This window comes from Temnothorax americanus, unplaced genomic scaffold, assembly GCF_048541705.1.
Source record: "Temnothorax americanus isolate GAGA-0224 unplaced genomic scaffold, ASM4854170v1 Scaffold54, whole genome shotgun sequence".
Lineage (NCBI taxonomy): Eukaryota > Metazoa > Arthropoda > Insecta > Hymenoptera > Formicidae > Temnothorax > Temnothorax americanus.
In genome coordinates, this window is record NW_027509696.1 from 1,042,792 (window position 1) to 1,058,273 (window position 15,482).

Below are 15,482 nucleotides of genomic sequence, written 5' to 3' on the forward strand. Positions count from 1 at the left end.
TATATATATATATATATATATATATATATATATATATATATATATATATATATATATAACAGGCAATAAAATAATACGCGTGTTGAAAAATACAATGTTACGCTGCGATATCTTTATTAACTTAAAGATTAAAAAACGAGATATTCAAACGATTTCGTAAACCACGAAACATCCAATCTAAAAGAATACGGAAAAAGTAACTAGCTAATCATAAGCATTAATTTTCAGGCCGATATTTACGATAAGTACGGACGAGTAACACGATATTCACGTAGCATGTTTCAGTTCGCTAATCTGTGATCGTATTATGGGTGGATTTGTTGGATTTCATGGAGAAACCGAGATAAGTTACAGAAGCTTGTAATTTATCTCGCACCTTACATTTCGCGATCAAAGAACATTTCACTAAATTTACGTCTTATGATTCTGCTAATGCACATTTTGTAGGTAATGCTCATAATTGTACTGCATTGAAATTGCTTCTCTCTTCAATGCACATGTCAAAACGTGCAAACTTTCTTCAATTATGTATGTATGTACATATGTACATGAAGTTATAAATCAATACTGTTATGCAACAAAAATACAATTTAGTACAAGATTATTCTTAATTTATTATATTAATGCATACGTCGAAACGAACCGGCCGCATTCGGAACGGAAGAGATCTGTCCTCTGTCACTCTACTTCCAGTATAAAACGCAAAGAACCTTAAATTTAACGACAAAGGCCGCGCGAAGATTTACCTTACGAAAGTATATTTTATATTACATATCTTCTTACATACGAGCGTAATTTAGGATGATAGACATTTTAATATTGAAGCAATGTATTTGTGATTTACACCTATGCGCGTGCCTTGTTCTTTAAATTGTTAAATTTGGTAAAACGGAACAAAAAATTCTTTGTAAAATAATAATACATAATTGTTTTGATGTAAGATGCGTTTGGAGATTAGGGCCGTCATTAATTTACATGTACAAATATATACATGAGTTCGTACGACTATTTCGATCTCTGCGGCAAAGCACATTTTATTTACACGTCTCTCCCTTGCATCGTCGACTATATTACAGTTATTACAAATATATCTTCGTTTATCTTCTCGTCGATCAATATTACAAACATCTTGAAAGCAAACGGATAAATTAGGAGTAATTTAATTAGAAAAGTAACTTTTTTTACACTTAAAAAGCACCATAAAATGTGCTATATAAATGATAAATTTATGTTAACACATATCGTACTCTGGTCCCTTTCGTTTGAATTGAAATATAAGAAATATCTATGTTTTCTAAATATTATCTCCATATGATTAGTAGCATAGTAACTGCTAAATGTGTATATGTGTTTGTAATAATATTACTGAATATTGAAACTCAGGAAAGTAGCAGAGATGAATCAATAAAAACGAAATGTGATTAATCTATGTAGTAATCTACATTAAATCAAAAATAGAACATCTGACGTGTTTATCTATGTATGCCACTACTCGGAACCATAATTAGTTTTCTATTTTTTTTTGCTTATGAATATTACAACATACGTGTATGTATATATATAAAATTTTGCAATTGTATTAAACTTCGTTAATGCATACATTGTACAAGGAACATTTTAAACTTTAATATTTATTTGCATAAAGTACGCCTTTGCATAGCTCTATCGTGAAATATTAATTTCAATGTTTATTACAACTAACAAATAGTTAAATTTAAAAAGACAAGTTACTATTAAAAATCCCTCTATGGTAAAAATGAAAAATACTGGACATAGTATCAGAAAGAAATAATACTGTTTTAGATATGTGATAACTAATTATATATATAGTAAGTAAAATTAAATTATTGAGTTTATTTCAAAAAAAAAATTATTTATTTTAGACAAGAAAGAAATATTAAAAAATAAATAATTATATTAAATATCAATTATATTCAATTATATTCATATGATTGATTGTTTAGCAACCATATATAATGCAATCTGCCTTATATTTAATTAATTGTTCATATTATTGTCATATATTAACATTTTATTAAAAAACGTACAAATAAGAAAAATGTTTAGAAAAATGAACACAAACTGCTATAAAAAATACAAATTATATAATTGAAGTTTAGATAAATTACTATATTTCTCAGGTTTATACTATATCCCAATAATTAATGTTTGATAAATCAATAGAGCACATGCAGTAGACAAATACAATTTACTTCCAAATTTGATTCGGCATTTGACTTATAACGTATATATAACAATTTATGCAATCAACAATTTATGACTATGTGTTATAATTCTTACCCGTCTTACATTAAATAAGCACATCAATATTAATTATATCGAGAGTTTCAAATAATATCTATATATTTCCTCTTTTTTTACACTTAATAAAACAAGATAACAATTTGGATATTAGCAAAAAAAATTGAGTCTTTTTAGCTTCTTTAAAATAAAAATCATTTAATACTTCGGAAACTTATACAGCACATATAACAAGATATTTCAGAATTTTGATATTTAATTTTGCAAGTAATTCGTAGGTGATGAAATTACATATATATCATGTTAATATAACACAAAATGTTAGCAAAATGAATGCGCATATAAATCAGTTACATTCTACAAAGAATGTAACTTGTGCATGTGCACACCTAAATATGTATTTTTCCCACATGTAAAGAAGAAACGTGTCCAATATTGTTTCAATATTGAATATTATACAATTCCATACAGTGTATCATTTTTAGTTTATATAAATATATCTTCTAAATTATTTTCTTAGAATTTTCATTTATACTGTTATTAATAAGTATTTCATCTTTACCACGCAAAGATTTATTAATATCTTATTACTTGTAATGCTTGTAATTCAAATTCATTTTAGAAGCACACAAAATTTCTTCAGAATAAAAATCTGTTTTGTAACAAGTATACGAGACGTCATATAAAACTCAATTATCATTTAAATTGAGGGCATTACGCTAGCATTTCACGGATTAATGATAATTTACTTTCTTCCAGAATGTAATATTTGCCCAAAATTCGACCTTTCATGATAAGCAAAAGAAAAACTTCAGAAACTTATTTGAGAGAATCAACTTTTGTATTGCAAACTTTGGAGGAGCATATTATGTGATACAAAAAAGACTGCTGTATAAACTACTGAATGCCTGCGTCTGGAACTAGTAAGTTAAAGTAAATACACTTATTTCATAATTGTTTGTTATTGACATAGAAAAAAAACACAAAGTGTACATATAAATCTAAACTAACGAAATATCACGGGAGCTCGAGAAACTCTGTGTAGTTTGACGATTAGGCACAATGTTTGAAAGCAACCAAAATTCTAATGTTTTTCGTTCAAATTATAGTTTGATTGTGGAGTATACTTTCCCCGTACAAACTATTTCTCTCTAAATTTTCATTGTAATATTAAAAGTAGAAATACATACTCTCTATTGTTTCGCTACTGTTTTTTTCGCTTTAATATATTATATATGTATTCAATAGTCAGTCCAAGGCAAACTTTATCCGCGATAGTGTAATATATAATACTAGATTTTGAGCCCGCGCGAAGCGCGGGCGAAAAATCTATTCCCCTCTCCCCAAACTCACTCATTAATTTTTATTTCCATAAAAAAAATTCAGCTTGATAACTCAAAATTTACGGAAATTGGAGCAGAAATCGGAAACCCTTTTATTATTATCAATTTTTCTATAAACTCATCGTAGCCATCCTCAAAAAATTAGAAAATTTTGAAACCGATTTCCAAAAAATCGATTATGAAAAATTATACACGTCTTTGCCATCCCCGAAAAATTAGAAAAATTTGGGCAGTTTTTAAAAAAATAACGAAGAATTATCTCTAAAAAAATTTAGCTAATATCTCAAAATTTGAGGAAATTAGAACAATCACGTACATTTTTTTAAACAAAAATCGGAAACCCCTTTAGAAAAATTGGAAAAATTTTGTAACCGGTTTCAAGAAAATCGATTCATTAATGAAAAATTATCCATTAATAAAAAATTAAACATCCTCCAAAAATTAAAAAAATTTTGACACGACTCCTATTTCATATATAATTTTTTAAGATTTGGTCAATTAATTCCCAAAAAATTGAAAAAAATTTGTAACCAGTTCCCAAAAAAATCGGTAACAAAATTGTACACTTTATAGCAATCCCGGGGAAATTCTACCTTTATTTCATATATGTAATTCTTTAAGATTCAATTATTTCCCGAGAAATTGGAAAAATTTTGTAGCCGGTTTCCAAAAAGATCGGTAAAAAAAAATAATACACTTTATAGCACTCTCCAGAAAATTCTACCCTTGTTTCATATACAATTGTTTAAGATTCGGTCAATTAATTTCCTTAAAAAATTAGAAAATTTTCTGATACCGATTTCCCAAAAAATTGGTAACAAAAAGTATACACTTTATAGCACTCCCCGGAAAATTCTACCCCTGTTTCATATATAATTCTTTGAGATTCGGTCGATTATTTCCCGAAAAATTGGAAAAATTAGAAAAACCGGTTTCCAGAAAATCGGTAGCAAAATACTATACACTTTATGGCACTCCCCGGGAAATTCTACCCCTATTTCATGTACCCTTGGTAAAAATTCGGTCCACTAACGAATGAGTAGTTCGCGGTCAGACAGACATACATACAGACGTCCGGTACTTATATATATATAGATAGCTACTATTTTCATATTATTTTAAATCGATCTATCTATATATTACTTTCTTTTAAAAAATGTGTATACTTAACATTTAATATAATATATATATCTCTTTAAAATATGTACAGTCAATTCTATGATACAATATTTTAAATCATTTGTTATATTCATGTTTTATAAAGGCAATTATCAATGTAACTATTATTCTTATAATATATTGTGTAAACGCGTTTTTTCTGTTTTTACAATAATAATGTTCATATTGGGATAATATATAATACAAGATAAAGATATTACAAGATTTTGACACCTCTATGCAATACTTCTATTATATACAGTGCATGATAATGCAAATTATTTCATCCATCGTTTTACTGCATTGGTTTTTTTTGTATTACGATTTTCAGTAAAATGAACTGAGAATTATCCACAGGATTACAAATACGATTAAATGTTGAAACCATGTGTTTCCAATCCATACTAGAGTTTTTAATGAGAGAAAGGTTTTTTAAGACACGTGAATTATATTAAAAAATCGCCTCAACTTCCTGTAGTAAATTATAAATTTTATACATACCTACAGTATAAATAAACTGTAATAAGATTCGTGTATTTAATTAATAAATTATTGAAAATTAATATAACTTCAGGTAAAATAAAAAAACATCTCTGTATTTTCTATTAATACTTGCTTTCAACGTTGTTTTATATTAATATATGGAATTAAGATAGTTATCATTTTTCATCGAACAAAATATCAAAAATTATTTACATGTTAATAATTTAAGATTGTTTTCACATATATTAATACGAAATTTCATAACAACTAAAAACATATCGTAGTCTATATCGTAGCATAAGCTATTTTTCTATACAAGTATATAATTATCATAAAACATTATTTTTACGTACATAATCATTGTGTCAACAAAACGTTAAATCAAGTATGTATATTCCGTGCACTTACTTGGCAAAGTGCAAAGATATAAATTTAAAAATATTGAACACGTAAATACATAACACTTAAGTCATAATTATAACAAATATATAAATGCTTAACAGTGAAGTATAGACATAAATAGCATATGCTACTTCTATTGTAGTGTAACTCAATGTATCCCACTGGAATTCATTGCGTTAGATACATGCATTAATGAAATTACATACATTTGTATTTTAACATTATTATCGTTGTTTATAGGCATCCGTTATAAATCGTAATAGATTTTTTTAATTGATCAAAATTTTCCTCAAATAAATAAATGTAAATTAAATGTAACGTAATCACAGACATCGATGCTTCACGAGATCCTCTCGAATACTACGTACAATACATCACTTGCATCTCTCAATTAACATAAAAAGAAAAGAAAAAAGGTATTGGGAACACGATTTCAATGGGATACACCAGAATCGATAAATTCGACGCGTTTAATTTTGGCTTAATGTCCGTAACTAAGTATATTAAGAGAACCTCACTAGTCACCTGCACTTTAGTGTCCATTGAGTTGACTAAAACATTCGAACTATTATAAATTAATCGTGTCCAGCGTGTGTGAATTTCTAGATGCGCTGTTGTCCTTTGGTGATGTCGTAGCGGCGTTAACCTGCTTCGTAACATTGTTCGTAAACGGCATAGAAAACTTAAAATCACCACCATTTGGCAATTTGCGCATAATTTTCCCAGATGTAATGAGCCTGCCGAAGCCCTCTTGGTGGGCGAAGGCGTAGCCCGAGCGTAAGGATCGCCGTGTACGTCTCGTTGACGGGGTACGCAGTATGTCCTGGCTTTGACGAGAACGCAGTTGTGCCAGTCTCTGTTTCAGTCTGACTCTGTCGGACAGTGTCGGTCTGACGTCCATGAAGAAGAATCGCCACGACAGTACCGGTATCACGAGAATTATACAGGATATCACTGTAGTGAACCAAAAGGTCGCCTCCGACATGGCCTGCAGACATGAATTAAGTACTAAGTGTTGCATATACTGGCAACTACGGAGAGTACGGACAAGGATTCGCGACGATACGTACCATCGTGAGACTGCCGACGTAACTACCGCCTATGACAAAGTTGTAGAAATAATCTAAAATAAAATACCAGATGAGCGAGCCCCACACCATGATGTGGTTGAAAACTGTCCAGTACGACGTGTCGAGGGCTATTTGAACGGTCACGACTATAACTAATATAGTGGCTACTACACTGCCCAGCAGCATGTGATCAGAAAGTACGTAACCCTTAGGTGATACCCCGTCCTTGTATGTCCCTGTCGAAATACACAAGATATGTACGTTTGCATATAAATTTGCGTTGTTACAATTTAAAAATAAATATAGTATAAACACAATCCCTTTAATTAATTAGATGTAGAATATTTACCGTAAGGTACTAAAAATAATACACAACTAGCGTAAAATCCATGTAAAGCGCTCCAACAAAACTCCTTCTTGTTGAAGAGCAAATTTTGTAATCCTGGTGCGTATAGCTTCGGATACATTAAACTGTTCTTGTCGTTAACATCCTGATCAAAAATGCCAACCGCCAAGACTGGTAACGAAGTATAAAATAGATTGTAGACGGAAATGTACATAGGATCGAATACAGTCTGTAAGAAAATATATGCAAGAGATGAACATACAATTAACTTTAATTGCGCGCAATCTATGTACTATTTTCTACAACATGTCAGAAAAATATCTAAATTCATATTCAAAATCTCGACTTTGGAGCAAGCTCTTACAAAGAAGTATTCATGAATACTCCTTTGGAACAAGCTCTTAGAAAGGAGCATTATGAATAATATTCGCCTTTAAATCATCATTTATTTTTCGTTATCTTTATCATTATCTTTATTATATCATCATTATTACCGTAAGTAGTTACCGTAGTTTTTGAAGATCTTACCTGTGCGCTGAATCCGCAGAAGAAAGCAAACCAAATGTGGCAGAGAGTAAACGCAAAATTCTTGTAAAAAAAATACCTAAGAAATTTACTCATTCTATAGTACGACCATCTGCCATGGACCAGAAGCAGCCTCTCCAAAAACCTAAATTGCCCTATCGAATAGTCGGAGGCTAATACCGCCTGCAATCCTTCCTGACCGCTGATACCAACACCGATGTGAGCTGTTTTTATCATCGAGACGTCGTTGGCACCGTCGCCAATTGCCAGAGTCACCGCGGACTTATTTTTCTTAATCAACTCGACGACCATCGCCTTTTGTAGTGGCGTCACCCGACAACATATTACAGCTTTACCTGCAAGAGATTCGAGCCATCAAAATTGTTTCTATAAACACGCGTGATCCACTTTAACTTACATTGGCTGGACACTTCTAGAAAAAGGTGTTCAAGTTGTGGATGTAACGCGTGAACCAAAGAATGTCCGTTGATAACTACCGCGAATCCTGTTGAATTCTCCATCTCGTGCTCGTCTTGCTCGTCCCTACTAGGATTGTATTCGGTATCACTGCTGTGCAGAGAAAATAGCTTTCAAACAAAAGATGATCTCTTCTCATACAAAAGCTTGATCATCTGGTATTTACGAAATAAAATTCACTCTAAAATTTATTCACTTCACAATTAAAACAGACACAGTTATAACAGAAATTGGACCGGAGATAATAAATCGTGATTATTAACGAAATGAAAAGAAATTTTGAAACTTCTTGCTATTAAAAAATGATGCACGGTAATCGTAAACAATAGACAGTGCATTGTATTAATAAACTATAGATACAAGAACGTGACACAAACAACATACCAGTTGTGTTAATATTATCACTAAGATTAATTATTAAGCATACAGAAAGAGAAGGAGTGAGTATCAAGCATCATGGTAAATCTCAGTTATCTATAACTATATATATTACTAAATTGTAGGATATTCAGATATAACATATGCAGTATCTGGAAAATATCTGAAGTGATTTAAAAAGGCAGACCTAATCTATCATTCTAAATATAGCCATATTGTTATATTATCAAAAAGAAGTAGCAAATGTTGATATCTTTCAGAAGAAGTAGAAGATAATTTTGTAATGCTTTTTAAATACAGAGGATATGAATACTATCAGATATAGGCATGCAGATTGTAATTTCAAAGTCGGGCTTCGCGATGGACAAATAGAGAAGATGGGATATGTATAAACCAATGCACGTATGATGAATTAAGCTAGCAAAATACAATTTGTCGCATCCTCGTATCATCCGGAAAACAAGTACCAAGTTTTTCATTCTTACGAAAATTGTAATTTGAACTGCATTGCGAGATCCGCTAGCTTGGGTATAAAGCATACGAGTTCTCTGCAGTTAAGTACGATAAATTTTTAGGCAAGACTGTATAGACATAGAAAGCATTACATGAAAAACATAGTGCCACATTCAGTGTGAGAGAGATAAGTTTTCTTTTCCTTTCTTAACAAGAATGCGTTAATTAGAATCAGCAATAAAAAAAAATTGATAGGTTGTACTCCGTCTCTTTCATGTGCCTGACCTTTCCTTGTCCCACCTGAATGTGACAATGGAGAGTGTCGGCCGTTTCTGTTGGGTCGAGGCCGTCTTAATGGTATCCAAATATCGCGTTAATTGCGTTTCCACGCCATCGTAAGTGGTGCCGTCTACTACGAAGACATCTGTGAGATCATCCGTCAATAACTGACATGAGTATCCGATGTTGATAGCCGTCTCTGTACGAAAAAAAGTTTGACGTAAAGATGTTATTCTACGAACACAAGCACAAGTCTTTTTGTCCTTATAATACTTGTATGATCTTCAAGCTTACCCTGTTTGTCACCGGTCAATACCCAAAGTTTGATGCCAGCGAGGCTGAGATTGGCGATGGTCTGAGGTACACCATCTTGCAATTTATCCTCGATGGCAGTAGCACCCAATAATGACATATCTTTCTCTATTTCTTCATAAATCGCGTCTAGCTTGTCGTCTCTATTTTCTTGGCTTAACGCAGCTTCTTGATGGCGTTGCTTCCAATTATTAAAAAAACTTTCGTCCAAATCCCTCACGGAAAGGCACAGTGTTCTTAAGCCTTCACTCGCAAATTTATTTAAATGATCCAATGTTTTTGCCATTATCTCGTCGCTGTCCTTTTTCAATCGCTCGTAAATAACGCTGTCCGCTCCTTTGCAGTATAATCGGAGGTGTCCGTCTTTTCTCAAAATCACGGACATTCTCTTTCGCACATTATTAAAATCCAGAATGCAGAGAAGTTCGTATATCTCTTTCTTTCCCATTACTTCGATCGTTATACTGTTAGGCGATCTCTCCTTGAAGACAAAACCGAAGTTCCTAGCCGCGGATACTAAGGCAGCCTCATCGGGCGATTGTGCTTGATACTCGATCTTGCCGTTTTTGTCTTCCGGCATAACGGTATGACAAAGTGCTAACAGTCTGAAAAAACTGTGGACGTCCTGATTTTCCCGTCTCACAGCTTCGAGCAGCGCGGGATCATAGAATTTAAAGTCTGGTTCGTAGTCCTTGTTAAACGAGAAATCCAAGGGTGGCATTGTCTGCAAAATGTGTAATAAAATTTTTTTTTTTAAGAACTTTGCACTTCGTTCGTGTACCACGAGGTTAATGTAAAAGAAAGTTAATCTTATTGGCAGAGATCGGGGAATCCGCTGTTATATTAAAAAAGAAAGGAAAAAAAGCTAGACGGAAAGCTTTAGAAAGCATATTACCCAGAGTAATGTACCTTGTTTCCATAAAAATAGGTTTGTTGGAAGACCTGGATTATATACCGTTAAGTGTATCATTGTATCAAAGTATATACATTACAAGAAAATAGCTACAAAAGAAATTAGCCTTAACCGTGCGTTTGTGTGATACAAGGAATAGGTACGACTTATTTATCTAGTTTATGGCACAGTGTAAAGTTCTAACGTGCACAAACACTACAGATACAGTTATTGAGCGTATAATAAAAACAATAGAAATGCTTCTGTTACTTATATGATATTATATGCGATAAGTTACTAGTGTAACGATAAACAAATAATATTGAATATGATATATACAATTAGGACGACAACGGGGTATACAAATAAAAGCGATAGCGTGTAAAGATTTCGTGTACAGATTTCGTAATCGTTGACAAGAGGTGCTAATTATCAACATGCGTACTGAAGACTTGTGTGGAATCTTTGGGCTGCCGTTGATTCCGGGTTCCGGTGTTGTATTAGACACCCTGTCTGCTTGTTCCAGAAGACGTACATTCGGACCACTTAATGGTGTATAAACTGGACGTACAAATTCCTGCCCGCTCTTCCACCGCATCGTCGACGTTGTAACAGCTCTGTCCGTCTACATGCAGCACACACATGCTAAGTATATGAAATTTCTTGCAAAGATATGACCACGAATTGATATCATATTCGCATGTAACTGAAGACAATTATCATGTATGAGTAAAAAAGGAATCACGATATAGACAATCAGGAATATTCAACAAATCACGTATGCATGTAATATAGTGTGCAAGGACAATTTTTAATGCTAATTGCATTATTAATGTAAATATGTTTTAACGTGTTTTGCAAGAAAAAAAAAGGACGTTCTATAGCTTTTCGCATGATTATTTATAGACTATAATTCACGATAAAATGTAGCACAGATTGTAATAAAAAGAATATAACATATATAACGTAACAATGCAGTATGTAACCCCTCTATAACAATAACAAAGAATTTTCAGCGAAAGCATATGATCAATGACGTTTTTTTTTCACGCAGCATTGAAAGCATAGCTAATATAATGCGGATAATGTACTTGTCTTATTTTAGATAATATGTACAATTTTGTAATAACATGAAAATTTATGTTGCAGCACGTACCCTGTCGTTCAGCATCGAGTCAGGGATCTTCACGTCAATAAAAGAACGACTCACCTCGCTCAAATCGATGACCTCGCCGGTAACTTCGTCAATGATGTCGCCGTAACACTTGCCTGCCACAGAACACTTGTTGAAAGTCATTATGTTCTGCGTCAACGTCCCGGTTTTGTCGGAGAATATGTATTCTATTTGGCCCAGCTCCTCGTTTAACGTGGTAGTCCTTGCTTTAGCGTGCGTTTTCGTGGGCGCGTAGTACATTTCCTCGTCCCAATTTATCAAAAATGATTGAACGAACCGAATAACTTCGACACTCACATACAAACTGATTGGCACCACCGTGTTCAGTACGATAGAGTACGAAAAGAACACGAGTAGGGCAATCACTGTGGCACCGGTAATGGGTTCGCTCGGCACTAACGAGTCCCACGGTAGGTACGCTTGAAAATAACGGCCCACAAGGCTTTCCCAAATACCACAGCCGACCATGCAGAACAGACATAAGGAAAGTAAAAAAAACACTATCCCGATGATGAGAAGATTCAGCAGTCTATCTATAGAGGTCCTTTTAAATTTCGTCTTCCCTGAGTTTTGCATCAGTTTGGTATCCTTGCCCGCAAAGATCACCATGCCATAGCACCACTGCGTGTTCCTAAGCACGCAGCCTCGTAAAATAATCTTGTCGTTATCCAATGCGTATCTGCAATTAATTGTGGAATATTAGTATGATATCGATATCGCTGATAAACAGTAGTTAAGTAAACTTGACGCGAGCGAAGCAAGAATCAGATATCTTTATATATAATTTCTACAAGAAACTGTGGCCTTCTGTGGAATATTCCGTTTTATCTAGCTCTCGCTGTGCTTCATTTATATAGCGTTCATCTTACTTTTTTCCTCTCCACGTTAGCGTTCCGTCGAATTTATTTAATAAATTATTAGGGGTTTCGCAAACGATCTCTCCATCGAACTGGCCGATTAATTCGTGATTTTCCATCATCTCGGCAGTTTCGGGCAGGCACTGACGACATTTCAAATTCGTCTCCCTATACAAAGTTCATAGAGATTATTATTACATCTTCATAGATACACAATTTTACATTTAATTGAACGATTTTCATAAACGGTACCCGTCCAATTCCGCTGTTTCGATGTAACAGAGGCCATTCGGCTCACTCGTCGTTAGCAGCAGAACGTCCGCTGCGACAAACTGATCGTTCTCCATTCTAATTACGTCGCCCACTTGAACCTGCGACCATTTCTCCTCACGAAGATTAGAACCCCGCAGCGTCCGGGATTTCCTATTATTTACTTGAGAGTCGTTGCTATGCCGTTGCTGGAAATTAAATTGTATTAAATTTTCGCGGATCATACTCTACTCTTTGTATAAAGTCTACTTTATTTGAATACTTTTCTAAAAAATGTTTTTATAATTTTATGATCTATTTTGATGATATATTAGTTTTTTTTTTCCACAAAATGTAGCAAAAAGTAGTAAAGACGTTGATTACGGAATACTTACAAAGTCGTCATAGGCATCTTTGACGGCAGTGAGTGTGAGTACCCCTATAAGCGGTATGGCTGTGGTGATAGGGGTTAAAGAGGATATGGCGGGGATCATCTGAAGCACCAACAGGCATAGGAAGTAAAAGTTAGCGAGCCGCTGAAATTGCTCGAACAAATTCAATGGTAGGAACGTCAGAACCGAATACTTGGACGTCTTGATGTAATTATTCTGCAAATCAATAGAAATATTCGTGTTCATATCCGTTACACATTAAATTCCTAAAAATACCTTTCATTTTTTCATTTTTTTTTTTTTTAATTTTTAAGATTTTAATAACAGCTAGTAATGCAAGAAGATATGTTCCGTCTTACCGCATAATTAAACTGTGAGTTGTACTCGCGATTATTGGCGCGAATCCGCCTCTCTGTTTCTGTAAAAATAATACAATACAATAATACAATAAACGAAACATTTATCGCATGTGTCTGTATAACAGTAGCTGATATATATACAGCAATATTTATACATCAATGATTCTCATTAGATCCTACAGTAGATTGTTATATACTTTCGTTGTCTATTTTTACCATATATAGATCGCGTTGAGAAAAAAAAGAATGCGGATGTTGCAATAAACTTACAGATACTAAGGGAAATAAACGTTTCTTTACATAGCGATTAGGCAAACAAAATTATTTTAATCACGTATTATTTTCTAAGTTTCGCACCATACACCGAAACAAAACAAATAATAATTTTACAGCCTTTAAAATAGAAGATATAGTAGCTGCGCCGGATCTTCTTTTTTTTCGCCGCTAATCAGTCTTATAGTCAAGTGCATTGCTTTACATTCGCTTGTAATATATCTACCGCGGCAGTTCCACATAACTGGATAAACTATTAATCGTTGGCTCGTCATGCGAAGTGTGGCAAAGTCCACTACTGCATGGCATTACCACGAAGAACGATCGAATCGATCCTTGCGTAGTAGGCACACCCCGCTGTCACGTGTTCATGAAAACTACGTGGGTGTTACATACTCCGCGTTTTCTTTATTTATTGAATTTAATAAATTATTCGAGTGTCCGAGGCGCGGAGCCTTGAATAGTTTTGTACAAAGTATATGTCGCTGAAACTTGCATTATACCTAAAATCAGTGGCATTGATCGCCGTCCATCCATTGCGTAACTTTGTGCATGCACTATTGTTTGCGATGGATTCTAGTCGAAATAAAAAGTAACATAAACACAATTTAAATGCAGCGTGTCAGTTAAATGAAAACGCGCACGCGGTTGGTGCCAAATAGTGACTGTGTCAAGAAAGCTTGCGGTTTATTCTTCCCAATGATGTAAAAAAAAGATAGAATAGGAACGTACAAAATTAAGTAATAATTTATTATGTCAAGAAGGAACTCTCTTCGTGAAACCTACAAGTTAAACGCGAAAATATATATTTCCATATAAGATATATCATTTTATATCATTTTGCTCTCTATCACGTATCATCAAATCCTATTGCGAGACTACTTCATCAAAGAGAAATTGTCACGCATCGACACGTATGGTAACTGTTTATATCCGCCTTGGCAAGTATCAACTATAAATAAACGTCGTCCGGAACCTTGACTCGAGCCAGCGGTGCGACTCCCAAAGAAAACTAGCCGATGATCTCGTTCGTGGGAACTCACCGCTGGAGAAGAAGGACGTGCTACGACCGATGCACTCGGTGGCGGGTGGCGAACTCGGTGGCGCCAATGAAGAGGACGATGCGGTGGTGGCGGAGCGGTACCTGGTGCCCTTCCAGATCACCAGCTTGCCCAGCACCGTCAGCAGGGACTCTCGCAGGGTGTTGTGCCGGCTGCCGCCGCCCAGGCTGCTGGACGAGTCCCTCTTCGAGCACTCGCCCATCGCCTCCACCTCGTCGGACGACGAGGCGAGGGTGAGTGTCGCGTGCGACCGCTGCTGACCACCGTCGGTTGTCAGCACCTCCAGCTGCGGCTGCTGCAGCTGCAGCTGCTTGCTCCGCTGCCCTTTCCGTCGCTTCTTCCGCTTCCGGCGACTGCTACCACCGCCACCGTCGTCGTCTTCCTCGGCCTCCTGCGTCGAGCATCTGCGTTGCCCGCCTGCCTCGCTGCCGCTCCTGGACACCGCCGTCGTCGTCCTCGCAGCACCGCGACGCGTCGTCGCGTCCGCCGACTCGACCTCGCCGTCGCAGTCCTTCACCTTCATGGTCGGCGCGACATGTGAACGCTCATGTTACTTGACTCACGTTCAAGGACGGGTAGGAACGATCGGTCGAGGACACGCCGTTTGGCACGACAAATGCGCTTTTTCGTTCTAACGTTCACGGTCATGGGCGAGGGTGAAAATTCCCGTTGCTCGCGACGCGCGTATAGAAAAGATCGGACGGGGGAGTAAAGAGACGCAGGGTAGAGATAAAGTC

The 15,482-nt window shown here is 35.1% G+C and overlaps 1 protein-coding gene across 11 annotated transcripts in view; it reads right to left on the reverse strand.

The window, feature by feature from the left end:
* Nucleotides 1-90: 90 nt before the first annotated feature.
* Nucleotides 91-15,482, reverse strand: part of Atp8b (ATPase phospholipid transporting 8B) — a 55,708-nt gene continuing 40,316 nt past the window's right edge. For 4 of the 11 annotated variants that reach the window (XM_077419337.1, XM_077419338.1, XM_077419339.1 and 1 more), the window contains 14 exons: nucleotides 14,728-15,262; nucleotides 13,412-13,470; nucleotides 13,056-13,268; nucleotides 12,664-12,869; nucleotides 12,424-12,579; nucleotides 11,591-12,233; nucleotides 10,826-11,005; nucleotides 9,471-10,212; nucleotides 9,183-9,375; nucleotides 8,008-8,159; nucleotides 7,593-7,945; nucleotides 7,068-7,293; nucleotides 6,719-6,954; nucleotides 91-6,636 (listed from right to left, as the gene is read on the reverse strand). In XM_077419337.1, coding sequence (XP_077275463.1) covers nucleotides 6,217-6,636; nucleotides 6,719-6,954; nucleotides 7,068-7,293; nucleotides 7,593-7,945; nucleotides 8,008-8,159; nucleotides 9,183-9,375; nucleotides 9,471-10,212; nucleotides 10,826-11,005; nucleotides 11,591-12,233; nucleotides 12,424-12,579; nucleotides 12,664-12,869; nucleotides 13,056-13,268; nucleotides 13,412-13,470; nucleotides 14,728-15,262 — 4,314 coding nt within the window. In that variant the 3' untranslated portion in view covers nucleotides 91-6,216. The remainder of the gene's footprint in view (nucleotides 6,637-6,718; nucleotides 6,955-7,067; nucleotides 7,294-7,592; nucleotides 7,946-8,007; nucleotides 8,160-9,182; nucleotides 9,376-9,470; nucleotides 10,213-10,825; nucleotides 11,006-11,590; nucleotides 12,234-12,423; nucleotides 12,580-12,663; nucleotides 12,870-13,055; nucleotides 13,269-13,411; nucleotides 13,471-14,727; nucleotides 15,263-15,482) is intronic. The other 7 variants (XM_077419344.1, XM_077419342.1, XM_077419341.1 and 4 more) reach the window with 7 other exon arrangements.